The sequence below is a fragment of the Haliaeetus leucocephalus genome, unplaced genomic scaffold (assembly GCF_000737465.1).
Source record: "Haliaeetus leucocephalus isolate CR32 unplaced genomic scaffold, Haliaeetus_leucocephalus-4.0 Scaffold626, whole genome shotgun sequence".
NCBI lineage: Eukaryota > Metazoa > Chordata > Aves > Accipitriformes > Accipitridae > Haliaeetus > Haliaeetus leucocephalus.
In genome coordinates this window covers 2,609,203-2,629,517 of record NW_010973062.1, presented here as the reverse complement: position 1 = coordinate 2,629,517, position 20,315 = coordinate 2,609,203, and the positions used below count along the sequence as shown (strand labels likewise).

At 38.8% G+C, this 20,315-nt stretch overlaps 1 protein-coding gene across 1 annotated transcript in view; it reads right to left on the bottom strand.

Annotated features, from left to right (window-relative positions):
- The window catches only part of PCCA (propionyl CoA carboxylase, alpha polypeptide), a 295,541-nt gene that overhangs the window by 180,868 nt on the left and 94,358 nt on the right, over positions 1–20,315 (bottom strand). The window contains exons 9-11 of the mRNA XM_010578343.1: positions 20,004–20,082; positions 10,006–10,108; positions 4,884–4,978 (exon numbers count right to left, since the gene is read on the bottom strand). Of these exons, the coding sequence (XP_010576645.1) occupies positions 4,884–4,978; positions 10,006–10,108; positions 20,004–20,082 (277 nt within the window). The remainder of the gene's footprint in view (positions 1–4,883; positions 4,979–10,005; positions 10,109–20,003; positions 20,083–20,315) is intronic.

The following is a 20,315-nucleotide window of genomic DNA, read 5'->3' as shown; positions in this document are numbered from 1 at the left end:
CCCCCCCCCCTCCCCCCCCCCCCCCCCCCCCCAAAGTCATTGATAGCATTTACCCTTTCTCTGAAGATACCACTACACTGGGAGAGAATAGTACCTTCATTTTCTAAATCTCAAGGTCAGCTTTCCTGCTCTAGGAAGTAGTTAGGTATACTGTTTGTTTAAAAGAAATTACTTACCTACAAAAACCATTCTCCTTTGAGATATCTATTATGTACTACCACACCACGGGCATAAATACGCTAAAGTATTTGAGAACAGTTTTGCCCCTACATCTAACCTGTGCCCAACCTGTGAATCACATACACAGTCACAAACAGAACAGGCTCACTGTTTCTCTTAACCCCAAATCCTTCAAGGATTTCTAGACAGAGTGATAGGAAATGTGGAGTCTTGTATACACACATGCAGCACAACTCTTAAGGAGAACTTGTACATAGAGTCTAGTTCAGTAACATACCTTTTTGCTAAGTTCTTGCCTATATACATTCATTCAAATTTTCAGTGGCTTCAAGCAGCACCTTGGCAGTTAATCTGGAATACGATCCTGAAATACTTGGCATCATACTGAGATCTTTCAGAGAGAGCTTAGTGCTTGGAGAAAGTGAAAGAAGTTGCTCTCTGTGCACCTTCCAAGGACAGAAACATTCCTGAGAGAAGCTAACAATGGAGCATGCAAAAAAGGTCACAAAAATAGTTTAATTGTTTCACTTGCATTCTAATGCAGTCACTTAGTGGTAAACTAGCCTCTCTTTTAAATCTCCTGCCTCTTAGATCTTTGTCACCGACAGAAACAGAAAGACACATTTTTGTCCTTTGAATTGAAACTGAAATAACATCTTTCTAGAAAGACACCGCAAAACTAACATCTAGGATAGATAAGGCAATCTCAACTCTGAATGTATGCAGCTAGGAATAAAAAAAAAAAAAAAAAAAAAAAAAAAAAATTATTTCCTGCCTGAGATGAAACTCGGGAAAATTTCAGGAAGCTGTTGAGAGACTGTCCTAAGAATCACCTTATTCTGAAAGTCTTGGATGCGAAGATTTAACCCAAAGTACACGGAATCACTGGAGAAAAGTAGAGACAACAAAGGAGAAGAAGCCGGCAGCTAGCAAGTTCTAAGGACTTGCTCACTGAGGATGCTGATACGGATCTTGCATGCTAGTACAGAATACGACAGCAAGGCACTGTTCCATCACTACTTGCCCAGGAAAGGCCTGAAAATGTAGAGAGAAGGTTTAACACCCTGTGTCCTGAAGCTCAGGATTTTGAGAAATGATAGTTAGAGACCACACCATGAATACCATGTTCAGTTTTGGGCCCCTCACTACAAGACAGACATTGAGGTGCAGGAGCGTGTTCAGAGAAGGGCAACGAAGCTTGTGAGGGGCCTGGAGCACAAGTCTTATGAGGAGCGGCTGAGGGAACTGGGGTTGTTTATCCTGGAGAAGAGGAGGCTGAGGGGAGACCTGATCGCTCTCTACAACTGCCTGAAAGGGGGTTGTGGTGAGGTGGGTGCTGGTCTCTTCTATCAAGTAACTAGTGATGGGATGAGAGGAAATGGCCTCAAGTTGCTCCAGGGGAGGTTTAGGTTGGATGTTAGGAAAAATTTCTTCACCAAAAGGGTTGTCAAGCATTGGAACAGGCTGCCCAGGGAAGTGGTTGAGTCACCATCCCTGGAGGTATTTAAAAGATGTGTAGATGTGGGGCTTAGGGACATGGTTTAGTGGTGGACTTAACAGTGTTAGGTTAAAGGTCGGACTCTATGACCTTGAAAGTCTTTTTCAACCTAAATGATTCTATGATTCTAAATGGTATTCCGTGGAGGACCAAATGTTTTATCTCTTTGGCTGCTACAGCAAAGGATAGTGCTGGATGATCACAGTGAGTGGAAGGGCCTTCGTGTGGCACTTCTCCATAACAACATTCCAAAAATCTTAACTTTGGGCATCAAATAATACAGATAGCCAGGTGCCTCTGAACAGCTGGACATTCCTTCACCCAAGTGGTGAGGCAAAAGTTAAAGTGTTTTAAAAAGCTTCTAACAGGTTCTGAAATGGTTAGATAGGACACCTGCTCTCACCAAAGTGAAGTTTAAGAGCACTCCTTCAAGCTCCAGTTATTGAATAGGAAGTCAGCTATGACTCTTGTATATTTATTGTCCATTGGTCCATTTACTTTACATTGATGCAAAGGATCAATGGATTTTCTGATGAGCTTATGGGCATTGTTTCTCCAAGTGGGGAAGAACCCCTTATTAATCAGTCTAGCAGACAGGAAAAGACAACCACACCCTTGCATTTTTTCTTGCCAAAGTACACTGTCTCATAGCAACTGTCTCTGAAAACGAACAGAGAAGAGTTTGGGTAAAAGAGGAACAAAATCTGAACTAAGGAACAACAGACTACTAAATGTTACTCATCTGTTTAAATCTCAGCCTCTGTGGTGAATGAGAAGCCAACAGCATCTTCCAAAAAGGTGTGAAGCTAGAAGCAAAGAAAATTACTGTAAATCACTGGAAGTTTTACATAGCACTTATTTTGCCCAGCACTAACGAAAAAACTGGCCATGCTCAGATGTGTCTTATTGTCTGTGTTTCTGAGAACAGAGCAGGACAACTGACTATGTTAAAAGAGTATAAGCAAAGTCTGTTGGTCTCCTGTTTGAAACCGGGGGATTGGCCACCATGAAAACCAGGGCTCCCTTGAATACTGTAACCTCATCAGGGTGTGAACCAAAGAGATTTCTCTCCTCAAAAGAGATATTTTTTTTATATTTTTTTTTTCCCCACAAGAGACTGAATTTCTCTAGAAAAACTGGACATTCAAACAGGAAATGATCCCATAAGAATAAGTTCAACAGCTGCAAACTTCGCTTTAAAGGAAATCATAGATACTATTCTCAAAGCAAAAAGGCCCTCAACAATCAGTCTCTTAAACTAGATACTTAGGAAAACATCATCATAGGAAAAAAGTATATTAAAAGACGCTTGAGAAGAGGCCAGAGTCAAAAGCCCTAAATTGTACAAAAGCCAAATAAACATTTTAGCCCATAGCATCCCCATCTCCTGGGCTTCATGAAAGAAAGGGAAAAAAAAAAGCAGCTTCAACCTATCTCAGAGTTCTTAATGGCAGCTACCATTTAAAATAGGGGAAAAAAAAAAAGGAATACTGAGGACTTTGTTATTTCCTCCACCCAACCATATAAGAAAAGGTGTTTCCAGGACTCACTAATCAATGAGACTAACTGAAACAGTACTCACAAGAAGGCCTAACTTCAGGCTTTAGGGTCTCTATGGTGTCTCACAGAAGTTAGTGCCCTGCTTATCTGCAGCAGTCTTGCAACCCTTTGCAAATAAACAGATTCTGCAGCCAACTGCAAGTGGTTGTAAGGCAGATAAGGCTTCCAAAGCTGTCAGTAAAAGTCTGGCAGAGTCTAAAACGTTCAACAAGAAGGAAGAAAAGTTTTCATGCCAAATTTTGGAAGCTATTGACTTGCCCACGCTGTTTTGTAGAGTTATAGGAAGGGATGTGAAAACTTACTGGCAACTCCAACAGAAAAGCCCAAGAAAGTTAAAAGGCTGATACTTCTGATGAAAGAAAACACTCTGTTCACAGTTGCTTGGTGAGAGAAAGACATATCACTCCCTTTAATTGACCACAGGCATGAAGAATGAGCAGGCAGCAGTGGCAGGCAGCACTTTACATGTACTCCTGAGGCAAAAGACACTCCTCTCGAGTGCTTAGGTGCATGCATATATATATATATATATGCACACACACATTATATCAGGACCTGAAGCCTTCATATTTCAGAAACAAAAACATAGTAAGATGTCTAGGTATAAGGCTTCCGAGAAATCCACAAGCACTACAGGAAGCAACAACAGCTATTTAAGCATTTATTAGTGAGTTTGTATCCTTAGATTTAAACTTTGGTTTTTAATTTAAAATCTAGGTCATAAACAGTGTCAGTCCCACAATCATGATCCACTGTTAACTTATATGCTGCTGCCTATAAATAAACATCATTTGAATTACGCACTTTTCCTCATATGCTAAATTGATGCATCACATACTTCTGTGCTATAAAATAATGGCAAACCCATCCCTGATGGTGAACACATTACACTGGGAATTCCCACAGGTAGTGATATACCTGTATCTGGTTTTCTGAAATCAGAACTTCCTTCTCTGCCCTTTTTTCTACTCATATTCTCTGATGAATGCAATGCAACAGAACACACAGCAAGAGCATACCTTGCACAGCAGCAATGTATTTCAGCTCATTTGAAATCAGGATTAAGATCATTTAGTATGTTTGAGTTACTGGACACCTATCATCTATAGTTCACTACCATGAATGGTACTAAAAGTGGCGCACAGTATTTACTACTTCATGTTCCATTTCAAATAGAAATAAACAGTATTATCTGGCCCTCTCACAATTACTATAACATAGTCAGATATCTCTATCTGTGGTAAAATTAATACTTATTCCGCGTTTTATTTTAGTCTTAAATCCAAAAGTTGAATGGCAAAGAAAAAGAAAAATAACTCAGATACATTAAGAAAACCATCTCATAAACCATATATATTTGATTGATAAGATCCATTTCCATTTTATACAAGACCATGAAAATATTAACACCACAAGACCCATTTTCTTCTTACAGAAAGACATCATGAAGCAAGATCAAAACATCCTCAAGTACAACTTCAAAATTGCATTACAGTCAAATGACTATAACTTAAAAGCTATTTGTTTTCTTTGTGGTTTTTAATAGAATAAAATTTGCTTGCATTTGTACAATAAATAAAATCAGCAGCTTTCCAAAAGTGCTTTCAGTAACTATGAAGCTGCATGAAGAGTCTAGTATACGTACCTCGGTGCTTCCTCCACAACTTTTTGGTTTCTCCTTTGAATGGAGCACTCTCTTTCATTCAACCACAAGGCATTACCATGTTTATCTGCCAAAACCTGAAACAATAACACACTGCTATTAAACAGATGTATGCATATGGCCTTTAGACATTATACTATTATGTAGCATTAAGTTAATTTAAAAACAATTTTTTCCAATCTAGAAATAAGGTTGGGGAAAAAATGCTAGCGTAGAAAATAAATTGTATATGAAATACTAACTGAATGCTCCTTCAAATTCTGAACAGGATTATTTTAAAGCCTCTATATAGAGTCTATATATGGCAAAGACCCACTCACTCCAAAACTGGGAGAAGCTCCCAAAAGTTCAGAAATCAGAAATCAAAAGACTGAAATAAAATTAAAAACACATTTTCAAGCACTTAAAATTATATTGCATAATGAAATTACTGAGAAGCATATTGTTAAGCAATATCTTGTATCAACGAAGGAGACAAAAATCTCAAAGAATGCCAAATTTTGCGGCTGAATTACACATAAAAGTTTTCAGAAACAACAGCTAACAGAGCTTTCTCTGTAGGCAAACCACAGCACCCTGTCTTTAATAAAGAAGAAAAAGTCTTCAAGAACTTTGCGATCTTTTATTAAGAATAAAACTTGCTACTTCCTCAATACTTTCAATGGAAATTAAAGCAGTAGTTTCAAGAAATTTCTCAAAACTCAGGTGTCAATTACAGTTCTTGGCTGCAGCTTCAGTTCATGGAAGAGTTAAACAGACAGTCAAGCAACTAGATCCACCTACCTAAATTACACGTTAGAAAAAACACAAGTTCAGCATAACAGAACTCTCAATCAATTCTGTGACTTAGAACTGGAAGGAAAAGAAAGAAAAGGAACTCTATCCCTTTATGAAAACTGTACGGTACAGTCATTTCCAATAGTGGGATACTGGATTTGAGGATTCAAGTAAACTTCTTCCAATCTTATGATGTTATACTCTACACTTATTCTTGGAACAATTTCTTTCATTGCAGACCACACCTGCTCCCCTTCTTCCTTATAAAATTTTCCCTCTAATCCATTTTTTTCCATCTTCCTGCTCTGATCTGCGGGAACCTGTGCCAATATTCATGCTTCATTCTTTAATAGTGCAGTTCTACGCTGAAAACAGACAAGATAAAAAAGAAGACAATCTTCCTCAAACTGTGTGAACTCAACCATATCTACTCACATTTGTGACAACGAATCTGTATTATTTATTATTCCTTTTAGCAGTACAGAGCGAGTATGGCACTAAGCAAGATGAATTCCTGCATCTATGACACCAATGTTTGCTGATGCGTGAATAATCTGGGTAGATGTGACTGAAAACGAGGCAGTGATCTCATGAAGACGATTTGCACACACTGTGCAGCATCAGAGCCAGAGCGCTCTGCGCACTGTAGGATCGGACTTACCTTTTTCCTCAGAAATTCTGTTGCACTCCCATAAATTTATGGAGCTTTCTAGGGGAAAAAAACCCTCCAAAGAGTTCTACAATGACTTTGGGAGTTCCTAAACTATGGCTTGTCCCAGAACCCTCTTCCCTGCCCAGGAGGAGGTTTAGCAGCAGCAGCACCAGGGTACTCAAGCCGACCACTAGATTCTGTAACAGGTGACTCAGTACAAAGCCAAAAAAAACCCGCAGCAGTGTCTAAAGCAACTTCCTACCAGAGTCCTAACTCATCCAACCCAGAACTAAACATCACGGAGCTCTACAGAAACCAATTTGAGAAGACCAAAGATTTTTGAGGTGGGGGGAAGGGGTGTCTTTTTTTAATATTAAAACAGTACCTCTAGGGCATAGCATGGTACTCGATGGAAAAATTGCTGTCCTGTAAGTAGAATGATTCCTTGTGAGCACTTCTGTTTCATTGCTAGAAAGCCTACAACTTTCCACAGAATTCAGCCTCACCAAAACAAACCAACCAAAAAGTCCTGGAATATTTCAATAAAAATGAATTCCTATGTTTGCTTCGCTTCTCTCTCTATTTTCCTCAAAGGGATAATAAAATATTTATCAAGGCAACTAGTAAATATTTTCTTTCACTTCAGGACATTTCTTGTATCCTACTTAATTTCTGCAACCTGGATCTTAAAAGAAATTTTTTCCATTATCAGTTAACATGGCTCAAAAAGAGACATGCATGAACATTTGCTACGAAAACATAATTATAAATTGAATAAGCCAAACAACATCTAGTGTTAGACTTTTACTTTCATTTTGGATCCACTGTTTTCATAATCAGAAACTAAAGAACATACATACTTCATAAAACAATTATATTTCAGAAGACATTTACAGAATGTTGAAATCATCATCTCTAAGATGATGTGAGATTCCAGTACACATCTCACTAAAAAAAAGCATGTCACAGCTACAACTTTTTTTCTAAATATCTAAATATTCCTAAGACAAAATGTCCTGTTTTGTGGGATTAGATGATTAGGACATTAGTACATGCTATGTACACCTATATGCCAAAATAATTAAATAGAATGTATCGCAAGCTCTCCTACAGGATTCAGCTAAATTCTATTTCCAGCTGTAGGATTGCTATTTAGCCAAGTAATAGTTAGACATTCCATGTACTCTTACTTTAAGCTCAGGTCTCTTATATCAGATATTTCAGGAGAACAAGACTTCAAATCAGTTCAAGCATAAAGTCTATTTGGACTCTATTTTCCTGTTAATTGTTTTAGTCTTTTCTCATGTTTTACAAAGTGATTGTTTTATAGCTAGACACAGGAAACCCCTTATTTAACAATTTTAAGTACCAATGCTTTGGAGCTATATGAGAATGTTAAAAAAAAGTTCTATTTAAAAGTTACTGCTAAATTAATAAATATTTGGCATCTGGTCTCAAATTGTTTGTATATTTAGCAGTTTGAAAATGAACCAAGGTCAACGTCCTAAAGCTGATTAGAACATGAAGTTAAAATGATATGTTATGATATTGTTAAAAGGTACCATCAAAGTGTTTGTGTAAGGAAAACAACCTTCATTGTACACTTTTTATAAATAAAACTATAAATTATGAACGGCAAAGCTATTTTGTTTAATCTAGCTGAAATTATTCGATTGTTCTTAAATGCAGTACTAACTGATTTTTTAGAGGTAACCTTTTTTAAACCTAAGGGAATCAAGACAACGTAAAATCTGCCTTCAACTCATGAAAGTACAGCGGAATCAATGTCATCTAACTTTAGTCATCAAAGAGTCAATAGGAACCTGCTGAAGCTCCCAAATCTACAAGCACTGAAAGGAACAGATCTTTAAGATGTACTGATTTGCATACCAAAAAAAGACAGACAGAGATAAGTAGCCAAAAATTATTAAACATGGCAAGAGAATATAGGAAGATGCTCTAGCAGTCTGACCTCTCTTGTAACCTAAGATCAATGATGAAACTAAACGTTTGCTATATACCTTTCTGTGACCCTTCAAAAGAGAATAGGTTAAGGCTTAAATGTCATTTTTACTGACTGTTTCTTCATTTCACTGTTTCTTCTTCACTTCTGCCCCTCTACTCCGCTCTGGTGAGACCCCACCTGGAGTACTGCATTCAGCTCTGGGGTCCTCAGCACAAGAAAGACATGGACCTGTCGGAGCGGGTCCAGAGGAGGGCCATGAAGATGATCAGAGGGCTGGAGCACCTCTCCTATGAAGACAGGCTGAGAAGTTCAGGTTGTTCAGCCTGGAGAAGACAAGGCTGCAGGGAGACCTTAGAGCAGCCTTCCAGTACTCAAAGGGGGCTTATAAGACAGATAGGGACAAACTTTTTAGCAGGGCCTGAAGCAATAGGACAAGGGGTAATGGTTTTAAACTAAATGAGGGTAGATTCAGACTAGATATAAGGAAGAAATTTTTTTATGATGAAGGTGGTGAGGGACAGGCACAGGTTGCCCAGAGAGATGGTAGATGCCCCATCCCTGGAAACATTCAGGGTCAGGTTGGACAGGGCTCTGAGCAACCTGATCTAGTTGAAGATGTCCCTGCTTGTTGCAGGGGAGTTGGACTAGATGACCTTTAAAGGTCCCTTCCAACCCAAACCATTCTATGATATGAAATAAATTAGCCTATGCACATAAAATTTAAAAAAAAAAAAAAAAAATTAAAAAAACCCCACCAACACAGGAAGTATCAGGTTGTGGGCACATAACTGGTGGAGTAAAAAATGTTAAATATTTCTCTCTTACAAATCATTCCACCTTATCAAATTTATTGTTATTGTTGTTTCATTCAGTTATTGAGCTACTGTCAAAATACTTCAGGCTCTCACTGTTAAAAAAAGGGAAAAAAAATCAAACCAAGCACAACTTAGGAAGAGTTTATATTTTGGACAACAACAAATGAAATTTCTGTCGAGGAAACAGACATACTCTATATAGATTTCTTGTCCAGAAAGATTATTTCAAGGCTATTGACAAACCCAATTTAGTTGCATACATAAAATCAAACACGTCACAAATTTTAAAATTATAACTTTGTTAAAGAGTCCGTCCAAAACAAACAAGTCTTGTTTTGCATTAGCACATCTGGCTTAACGCTAGATCCAGTAAAAGATATAAATGGTCACAATCCAGAAGTTAAGGAGAATACACCTGATTTTGAACCATAAACTGCCCAAAATGGGACACAAATCTCCCTCAGTTCCCAAGGGAGCATTAGATACTTTGGAACAAAATCCAAAATACTGACAAAACCACCTAGAGCTTGCAAGAAAAATGTTAAGTGTGGCAGTGCTTGAACTCCTACATCCTCTGCTGCGCTCAAGCACTGCAGTCAGGACCCAGAGTTCAAGCTCCAGCCCTCAGGACAGATGCCTACAACTTCCCCCCCCAATGAACTGAGCACAGTCCATTGTCTTCCTGCTAAAGAAAGGCTAGAGAATAAAAACAGGAAGGCTGTATTGTGCATGATAGCCATGGAGTTTGAGCAATGGCCCAAGACACAGGAAAACACAAGACTCCAGGCCTTTTTTAGTGGAGTGTTTGAAACGTTTTGAACTTTCATTAATTTATGAGTTCAAACCTTATTACACAAACAAACAATAATTAATAGTAGTAATAATAATACAAACCTGGATTTCTATGTGACGAGGGTTATCAATGAACTTTTCTATCAGTAAGCGATCATCGCCAAAACTTGAAGCAGCTTCTTGAGACGAAAACCTAAAACCTTCCCTTAAATAAGGAAAACAAAAAGAATAATCCATATTTAAAAGCTTAAGTCAAGTTCTGAAGTATACAAGGTGAAGGAACACTTATTCATTCCAGTCTTCTGGCAGTCTTCATCAATCAACACACACATCCAAAAACCAAGTTTTATCATTTGCATTTGATTCTCTAATGAGTATCCCTTTTTAATTTCTTTTCTTACAAAAAAAAAAAAAAGCACCAAAAAAACCCAACAACCATTCTCAAAGCACAGAGAATTTTTGTGTCTTTAAAAGTCTGAGCATTTATGACAATTACTTGTATGAATTTTCCTTGTTGGCATTTTGTTCTGCAAAAGTAATAAAATAATTGAATTTTAAAAAACAGTAATTACAAAGTACTTGTTATACAGAAGTAAAGGTGAAGCTCACCATTATTTAAGGTACACAGCCCTCTTAATATCCAATAGCAGCAAAGGTTAGTTGCACATTAATTAGATGAAAGAACTGCAGATGTAATATTGCAGACCTTGTAAATTCAATCACTGAACACGCAACCTGAAGATGCAATATTTTACTTTATAGAGCATACCAGCTGTACTACTAGTTCTTCCCTGCATTAAAGTATAACTGAGTGTTATACTAGGCATTCCATATTCTTCCCTCCGTTTCCTTTTTTACATATGTAATTACTCAAAGAAAGATCGTAAGATACTGTATCTATTAACTTATTTTTCATGGCAGAAAGATTACTCCTATGGGGCATAACTGCTGACAAACAACTCCATGTACAGCTTTGTTAGGGTGAAATGTACCATAATGCAGGGACCCAGAGGCTCCACAGAAGTTTTCTACGGGCTTTTTTAAGTGGCATATTAGTCCCATTCGTGTTGATGCATATGGAAAGTTTGGGGTAAATTTCTGTGGGATTGACTACTGAAATGCAGCAGCCCTGATGTTCGTGCCCAGAATAAGAACTACGGCACAACTGAGTAGACGTTTCCTTGCTTTCCATCTCCTGAATCTAGTTCAATTCCACAAACAAACCCTAGACAATAGAAACATGAGACAGGTACATTCACAGTATAGAGACATGTATATTTAAAGGTATTTCTTTACCTTCTTTCAAGATTGTGGAGTAATATATGCTATAATTTTGAGAGACTATACTCAATGTACAATCTTTCCTAAATTCATATTTAACTTCAACTTATTGAATTACTTAATAAAGAGGAAAAGGGACATCAAAATTTGTGATTCTGTACGCTACCTGATCTGTCCAAAAAACCTAAGTGAGGTAACAAACAGCCATACACAGTGTTTCTTACTGAAACAGATTTAGAGCTATTTTAACTCCTATATCAAAAGCTCCGTTTCCTTTTGTAAACATTCCATCAGACAGTTTTATGCACAATTGACTATTTTTCCTTCATTGAAGTATGTGCTAATTAGAAATCTAAACTGCAATTCTTGTTAAAAAAAAAAAGGTGCCTAATTAACTAATCCATACATCTGTAAATCTTTTTAAATTATATATAACAAGAATGACTATCTCAGGTATTCTGACCTTGTTTGCATCTTACAAAACTGTGCAGTTGCATTTGTTCAGCGATAAAAATTACTATAAATACACTTCACCTTCCTTAAAGAGATCATACTAACCAAATGGAGATGGGTCTGAGCCTCTTTATGAATATTTTTTAAAAAAAAAAAAAAAAAAAAAAAGCTGTATAGGCTAGAGGAGAATTTGTATTTGGATCATTTGCTTTCAACAAGCGACAGCCCTACAGAGCCTCACTGCAAGGAACTCTCCCCGCACAGCAAGACTGTACCGATATGTGCGACCAAGTCCAAAACTTTCCTGCCCACACTAACCCCAGAAGAGAAGCGGTGGGGAACTTGGGACAGCAAAGCCTGAGCTTAGTGCCCCTGTCTAGGCCCAGGTACAGTTTACCACACAAGCAACATGCTGTCTGCAGCCTAATCAAGCTCTGATGTTTGACATGACCCAATCATTCAGGCTGATGTACGGCACCTATATGAAGACAATCGTTAATACCTCTACGCTATGACTCAAAGTAAAGAGGCACTCCGGTCAGAGTTTGCTCTGCGCAAACCCACAATCCAATCACTAACCGCCTACTAACACGGCTTTCTCCAGCCTTCTGGTACCAGCCACCGGTGCTAGAGCAAGGGGCAGGGAGTGCGGAAGATAATTATCGTCCAGTTGTCCATTAGACAAGACTGGACACCCAACCCTACAGGGACACCAGCTGAGCCAGTATGCCAGGAGGACAGCAAACAGAAGCAGCTAAGATGGGCTTTGGCAGGAGATACTTTTGGTAGTTTCTCCTAAGGAGGAGTGGGGGGCAGGTGGCATTTTAGTTGCAAGTTATTTATTTAGTTATTCAGGCAAGATTTTCTGTTGATTTAAGGTTTTTTCTTAAGTTCTCTGTAACTCCTAGTGGCAGTTTTGTTTGTTTTTTTTTTCCTACATGCAGATTTGCTGCTTTCAGGTGCTTCCATTAGCTTCTACTAGCTCTTCCCCAATTTGTAGATTGATAGACTGGTTCATGATGAAAAGGGACCCGTAGCTGCCTGCTGCAAGGATGGTTCACGCTCCAGGTCAGCCACCTGAAGACAGGCACAGCCAGGGAGCGGGTAAGCCGGAGCACTGCTGACCATATGGCACCATGCGGCACACATGGTGACTCCGCAGAGTACCCATCACACCATCAGATACCTTGACCCAAGTTGGGCTTGGAGCAGGGGGGGCTGAAAGGCCACCACAACCCATGCCTAAGGCGGGCAGGGAAACACCACTGTCTCTCCTCAGGGCCAGGGTGGGTTATGCTGGTGGGAGCTGCACACTAGTCAAAGGCTGGAAGCATCAAAGGAAAACTCAAAAGAGGTCCACCTCAAGCAGCTGTACACAAAGGCATGAGGCCAAGGAAACAAGCAGGAGCTGGAGCCTGCACGCAGACACAGAACTGCAGCATCCTTAGAATAACTGACACGGTAGGACAGGTCACACAACTGCAGTGCTGCAATGAATGGCTACCCAAGCTTTAAGACAGACAACAGGACGGGCTTGCCCTTTTTATGAAAGGGCAGGTCAAATAAATGGATCTCTTCTTGGGAAAGGGTAAGAGGACAAGAGCTGGAAGGTCAAGGAGCTGGATCAAGAGGCCAGTAAGGGTAATACTGCAGTGCAAATTTGTTATCAGCTCACCTGCTCAAGCTGACAAAGCGGACAAATTCTTCTTTAAGCAATCTAAGTCTCCAAGACCTTGAGTGTTTGTGTGATTTTTGTTTTGGGGCTGTGGGCTGGTTGGAGGGGTGGTGGTGGTGGTTTTTTGATTTGTTAGTGGGTTGGAGGGTGAGGGGTGGCTGTTGGTTTGGGTTTTTTTTTTAACAGGAAACTAACCTCTCTGACATCTATCGGAAAAACAATACAGAAGACCACAAGCAAGCTGGGAGGTTTCTGATGGATGTTGGGGACAACTTCTCAAGACAGACATTAGATGGGCTGAAGAAGAGGAATTACCAGTAGCAGAAGAGGATAGAATCAAGGATCTCTGGAGAAATCAACCCACATAAGTCAGTAAGACCAGATGGGATGCTAAGAGAGGTAGCTTATGTCATTGTGAGACTGCCCTGTCATCTTTGAAAGGCTTTGATTCCTGATAACTGGAGGAAGACAAACATTGCACCCATCTTTGAGAAAAGCATGAAAGAATCAGGAGAACTACAAGCTGGTCAGCCTTGCTTTAATTCCAGGGAAGAGTCATGCAGCAAGGTTTCCTGAAAGCTATTTCTAGACACATGAGAAAGTGACTGAGAACAGACTGACTTTACCAACAGTATCATGCTTGACCAACCTACTTGTCTTCCATGACTACACCTATGAATTTCAAGAGAACAGTAGACATGTCCCTCAACTTTAGCAAGACCTTAACTGTCTCCCACAGCATCATTGTTTCCAAGGTGGAATGTTACAGTCTGCATAGGTGCACAACTAGATGGGTGAAAAACGGGCTAGATCATTGGGCTCAAAGTTAGCAGCTTGTCCTCTACCTTGAATCCAATACAAGGGAATTTCCCCAGGAATTTATTACTCTGGAACCAGTTTAACCTCTTTATCATTGACCTGGAAGGCACCACCACCAGTCTGTGGACCATGCTAAAACGGGGTCATCAATATACTCAAGGGCAAGGCTGCATTTCAGAGAGACCTAGACAGTCTGGAGGAATAGGCTCACAAGCATCTTACAAGTTTCCAGAGGAACGAATGCAGAGTCCTGTACCTAGCACAGCCTAACCCCCCAGCATCAGTACAGGCTGTGGAACTGACTGGCTGCTTAAGAGGACTTGGAGGTCCTGGTGGATAACAGGCTGTGATGCCAGTGAGCAACACACCCTGACAGTAATGAAGGCTAATTGAATAGTGGGTTGTATCAACTGCAGCACCACTAGTAGACCAACAGCAGCAATCACTCCCCTTTACCTCAGCAGCTGTTAGACCACATTTGAAATACTGCATCCAGTTTTGGACACTCCTAGTACTCAAAGATGCTGATAAGCTCAAGTAAGATGGTCAGAGAGCACCAGGACTGACACAGTCAGGTAGGCTTGTTGAACCTGAAAGACAACAAGGCTTTAGTGGACATCTGATAGCAGCCTTCCAGCACTTAAAGAGGAGTTTACTAAGACAACAGAGCCAAGCTCTTTATGGCAGCGCACAGCAGAAAAATGAGAGTGGCCATAAATTGAAGTGGGGAATTTCCAACTGGATGTAAGGAAAAGAAAATTACTGGAAAGAACTGAGAAATGTGGGAGGCTGTTTGGAGAGGCTGTAGAATCTCAACGCAAGACCCAACTGGGCCAAGCTCAAAGTAACCAGCTTCAAATTGAGTGCTGATCCTATTCCAAGGATGAAGCTGGATGAGATGATGTCCCTAGGTCCCTTCAAGCATGCACAATTCTATAAGGAGAGAAGAACAGGATGTCTTTAAAGGTCCCCATGTCCCTGTCCCCCCCCAGTACTTTTATTCACACTGAAGTTGTACAAAAGCGTTTATTGATCTCGCCACAATCTTTCTTGCGGCTGTCTGAAGTGAGATAGCCCATGCAAACTTTCTGCCTCCAGCTCCGAGATCAGCATTGCTGCTTTAATTAAAACAACCACTTACTTTGGAGGCAGCCAGACACTAACAAAAGACTGCAGTCATTATGAAATATTTCAGTTTCCAATATCAGGAAATAGTAAACGAAAATAGTCTTTTCTTGTCAAGGCTAGAATTGGAAAGGCCATCTAGTTAAAAACAGATGTTTGATAACCATTAGTACAGTAGAATCCCTCTAAAACCATGACTAGTAAGTTAAATAACCAATAAATACTCAAATGTTGCTTGATTTTACACTCAAAGCTAATATCCATTGCTTCAGCTTGACTCCAAATTTAAAAAAAATAAAATTATCTAGTCACAGCACATTACATATGTTTACACATGTACCTAGCATGGAAATCTGTGTTTAAAAAAAGCAGGTTTTAGGAAACACTGTTCTTCACACATCCAGTTGATTCCTTCCCCTTACCTGAACACTTCTACAGCACATACTTGTGCAGGACAGACCAAAGATACCAAACCCATACACTCCTATTTTTGCAGAGCAGTCTGACAGGTCAAATGCACTGCTTTGGGAAGGTAATAAAACTCAATGTACAGGCTTGTATTAAGGAATCCTGTTCAGTTTTTTAAAGCACTGTCCTCTCACACTGCACACTTCGCACTTCCTTTGCCTCAGGAGGTAGGGGGGTTTGTTACATATTATTCCATTTCAACTTCTTCCAGTTCCAGTGCTCATTCCTTCAGAGCCATTGGAAGATTACAACATGAGGAAAAAAACTTCAACAGATGTTTCTGAAGGAAGGTGGGAAACTGCAGAAAATTATTGCAGACTACAAAAACAAATTTGCTAGTAGTTGTCCCGCATACCCTGTTGTACCATCCCAATGAAGAGCAACAACTGTGGAACAGCAGAAGTAAACACAGCAGGGTACCAACAGGACCGCAGAAGAGAAATTATACGGGGTTCTTGGAATTTGAGAGCAGATGTTTAGCTTACGTTCATAAAATTGGCATTAGCACCCAGAAAGAATTTCAGTAACAGGACAATTAATGTTTTCCTGTCGTTATAAGTTAAAAGGAAAAATCTTTCATCTCTAAGTATCTGTTGCTGGAAGCTGCTTTGTTGAAAGCTTTCAAAACAGACACTCAGTAAGCTTGCAAGATTTCAATATCTAGGAAAAGTTACAGAAGTTGGGGGATGGGGGGGATTAGCACAAAGTTCCAAATTTCTCAAAAGGGAGTTGTTAGAATATAATTCAGTACAAATTTCCAACTTAGAGGTTATGTTTGCAGCTGAAACTACTAACTAGAGGAACTAATTTCTATCTGCAAATCCACAGAGTTTAAAAACAAGGGCCAGTAGCTCCTGTAGGATACTGAACCCACACACCAGTAAGTATCTGTGTGTTCAAAGATCCATCACAATCTCTGCCAGAAAAGTTAAGTCTTTGGAGAGAATAGGGTCCTCAAGTGAATTCCTTTTCAGAGCTGCCAGCAAACCGTTTGAAGCCATGAAGCCTAAAGACTTATTTACAATTGTTATAAGCGTACTGAAAACAAGAGAGCCTTCAGTTTCTCCACAATCAAAGAAGGAATGATACAGAAAATTTCTAGATATTCAGACACCTACCCTAGTCATGTTTTGTTGAACTTCATAATGAACTACATTTGGAAAGCACTTTTGGATCAGGCTCTCCGGGATGCAAGCACAGAGGCTCTTCCTATACAAGACCAGAGCTGGGATGGATCAACTACACTAAGATAGAAGTACTTTCAGATACATACAGCAGCAGAACTTTCTCAGGCTGTGTAGAACCTACAAATCTGAATTCAACATAAACCGCTCTCCAGAAATTTGCACTTCATTTTCAATATAATTTCAAGTGGGTATCTATTATGTGTAGAAAGGGCATCCTAAATTCTACTTGTTCAAACCAAGACAACTGACTAGGGATTACATTAGAGTGAAGAGAGAGTTATTTTAATTTCATATGTGGGTTAGTGGCTTGAACTGTACACAAAACTCCACACTAGAACTTGACCAAAATTTGGAAAAAACAATAGAAGTGAGAGTTAGGAGGATTCATATCTGAAGAAATATAACAGCAGCCCTACCCAGATAAAGACACAGGGGGCAACATGGCAGCCTTCCACAGTCACATGCACATGAAGTGCTATTTCAAGAAGAAAAAAAAAAAAATAATAATTCTAACAGTGGTAAAACTATTCTAGTATTTCTAGTAAGAAATACTAGCTGAAAGTTACAGAAATCTTAGCTACAGCTGGAATTATATCATAATATTTAGAGAATCTAACAAAATTTTAATCATTGGGGATATTTACAAGATGTGAAAGATGAAGCACCAGTAAGTTACCACAGCAAATAATTCTGTAACAGTAACAATTAAGTCGTTCAGATAGGTCTTTACCATTTCCAGTGGCTATTTCCATGTCACACCACACAATATATTTAAGCCTTCTTTTAATATTATGCATAGCCAGTTGAGATGAGAAATTTTCAACTATCCTGAAAATCCAAAAGTATGTTTCAAATAAAATTAGTTTATACAAGGGCTTTTTTATCAAATAGCATTTGGAATTAATCCCATATGACAAAGCCAAAACAAATTTACAAATCAAAATGTTATCAATAATTCTTCATGCTCATGTTGCATCTATGAACCCTGAAATACAAGAGGCCATTCAGATACTGGCTTTTCAGATTCTGCCAATAGCTGAAAATTAGTTTATTTTTAGGATTACATGGATTTGATGCAGCAAGACAATACATGAGGTCAACAACTTTTTATGTATTATTAAAATGATCAGATACATTGTTTTGTCAGTAACAAGTCGAATCACGTTCAAAACACTTAGCCAGATGTTCTTCAGACACAAAAAGGAACAATCTTAGTTCCGTAACACAATTAATGGACACATACAACAAATCTTTTACAACTTCATAGGTATTTCTTCAAGACAGACTACATAGAAACCCAAATGCTCTACTTCATATGTAAATGAAAAGTAAATGTTTCTATCTTCAGTTCTCTTAATCTCACTTTAACTTCCTGCAACAAGGATTTTGCCAAGTTAATTTTGCCTTCATTCCTGCTTACCCATAAATGTTAAAATAAGCATTTCTCCTCAATATAGGATCAGTAACTACTGTTGATCTGTGACTCAGTCTAGGTGTTCTTTCTCTTAGCACCTTTTAGATACTACTTTATAAAATTACACTGTAAAGACAAGGCTTGCATAACTAACCAAAAGGATTATTATAAGGACACCACTGGCAAATAATAAGGAGCTGAATGGTACTTCAAAGGTCTTCCACAAACAAGGCAAGCATCTCAAACTAGTATAATTAAATATCAGTGGGTCAAAGTAATATCACTAAATTAATTTTTTATGCAAATGTACAAAAAAGAACATCCCTAGCTAGTTTCCGTTGATACCAATCAGCTCTCTCAGGTGACTTTCTAAACAGTAACCACAACTTTTCTCCAAAACAAATGAGCAATCATGACTTTAGATCCAGTTTTCAATTTTTAAACAGTTACTTTAATCGAGTTCCTTTGCTCCTTTCTGAGCAAAACAAGAAATGAATGCCTTCCTTTCAAGTCCAACAGATGCAATTGCTGCCTGAACAAGATCAAGGCAGTAATTTTGGATTCTAAAGCAGTGAGAACAAAGCATCCTTATAAGCACGCAGGTTATTCTAGATTTTCATTCTAATGCACAAAACCTTATTTTCCTATTTAGATTTGAATATAAATGGGCTAGAGGTAGCAAGGTGCACCAAAAAAACCCAACCCCATGTTTTCTTTAAATCTAAAATTTAACTGCCAGCCATTCATTGACCTTTTTTCCCCGTTACTAGGTTTGGAGAAACAGAAAAATATGACAGGGAAATCATGCAGGTGACTAAACTGAACTAATGAAAATCTGAGTTGTACTTTGAGTTGATTCTAGCATGTGTGCTGCTCTCTCTATGTGGAAAGGAAAACATTTAGAAGGTTATCTAATTTTGGATCAAATAGGCTTTTTGTTACAAGCCTTTGAAAAAATCCCAGAACACATTTTTCTGTAACATCAGTGGCACATGTGGTAGAAACCAGGCTCCTCACTGCCATAATATCAGTAGAGAATGGACTGTAAAACTTTGAGACAGTAACATTGCATCGTGAAGTGTTCAGGATTCAGACAACCATTAAGAGACATGAAAATGTCTGCGTGTTTAAACAAACATTGTTTCAAACAAGCAAAGGCACAATAGTTTGCTGAGACAAATGTTTTAAACGCAGAAGTATGCAATTTGTTAGAGCACATTCTGGAAACACTGTATGTGTTTCCACACACGAATAATCAAATAATCAGTCTCATTAACTTTAACAGAACTAATGGCATGCATTAACGTTTGAGAATCAGGGCCAATAAATATTCTACCTAACACACAGACAATACATCAGCATTCTGAAAGGCATACAGCAAAATGTTACTTACAGTCTAAATTTACAGCCTATCATTGGACTAAAGGCAGTTTTAAGTAATGGTTTTTTACTCAAATTAATGGACTATGTTTTGTAAGGTTTATGCAAACATTAATTTTAAATAGACACATGCAAACTCCCAAAGTATACCACTCACTGTACGAAAGGGAAGAAACCAAATAATATCCAATTTCTCTGTCTAACATTTCATATATGCTCAACTGTCAGCTCACAGTGGCTTAATAGGACTTCAGTAACTGCAGCATTCATCAAGGCAAGCTTTCGGACAGCATCTCACCTGGTCTCTTCATCATCCCAAGCGATTCTCATGCCTTTCCCACCACCACCTGCTGAGGCCTTGATCATGACAGGGTAGCCTAACAGCGGGGAACAATTAGACAGAAGTTCAAACTTTGTTCAGTTGGTCAGAGGAACATGACAACTGACCACATGTCCAATAATGCCAGTAGACAATAACTTCGTTTATTAAAACACTTTGTTTGGAGGGAGAGGAGAGATTTTTCTTTTCAAGACCTAGCTGTCAGTGCAGTGATTTGTGAAGCCAAGAAAGGTTGTCTTCTCCATTTCATTTATACCAAAAAAACACGGA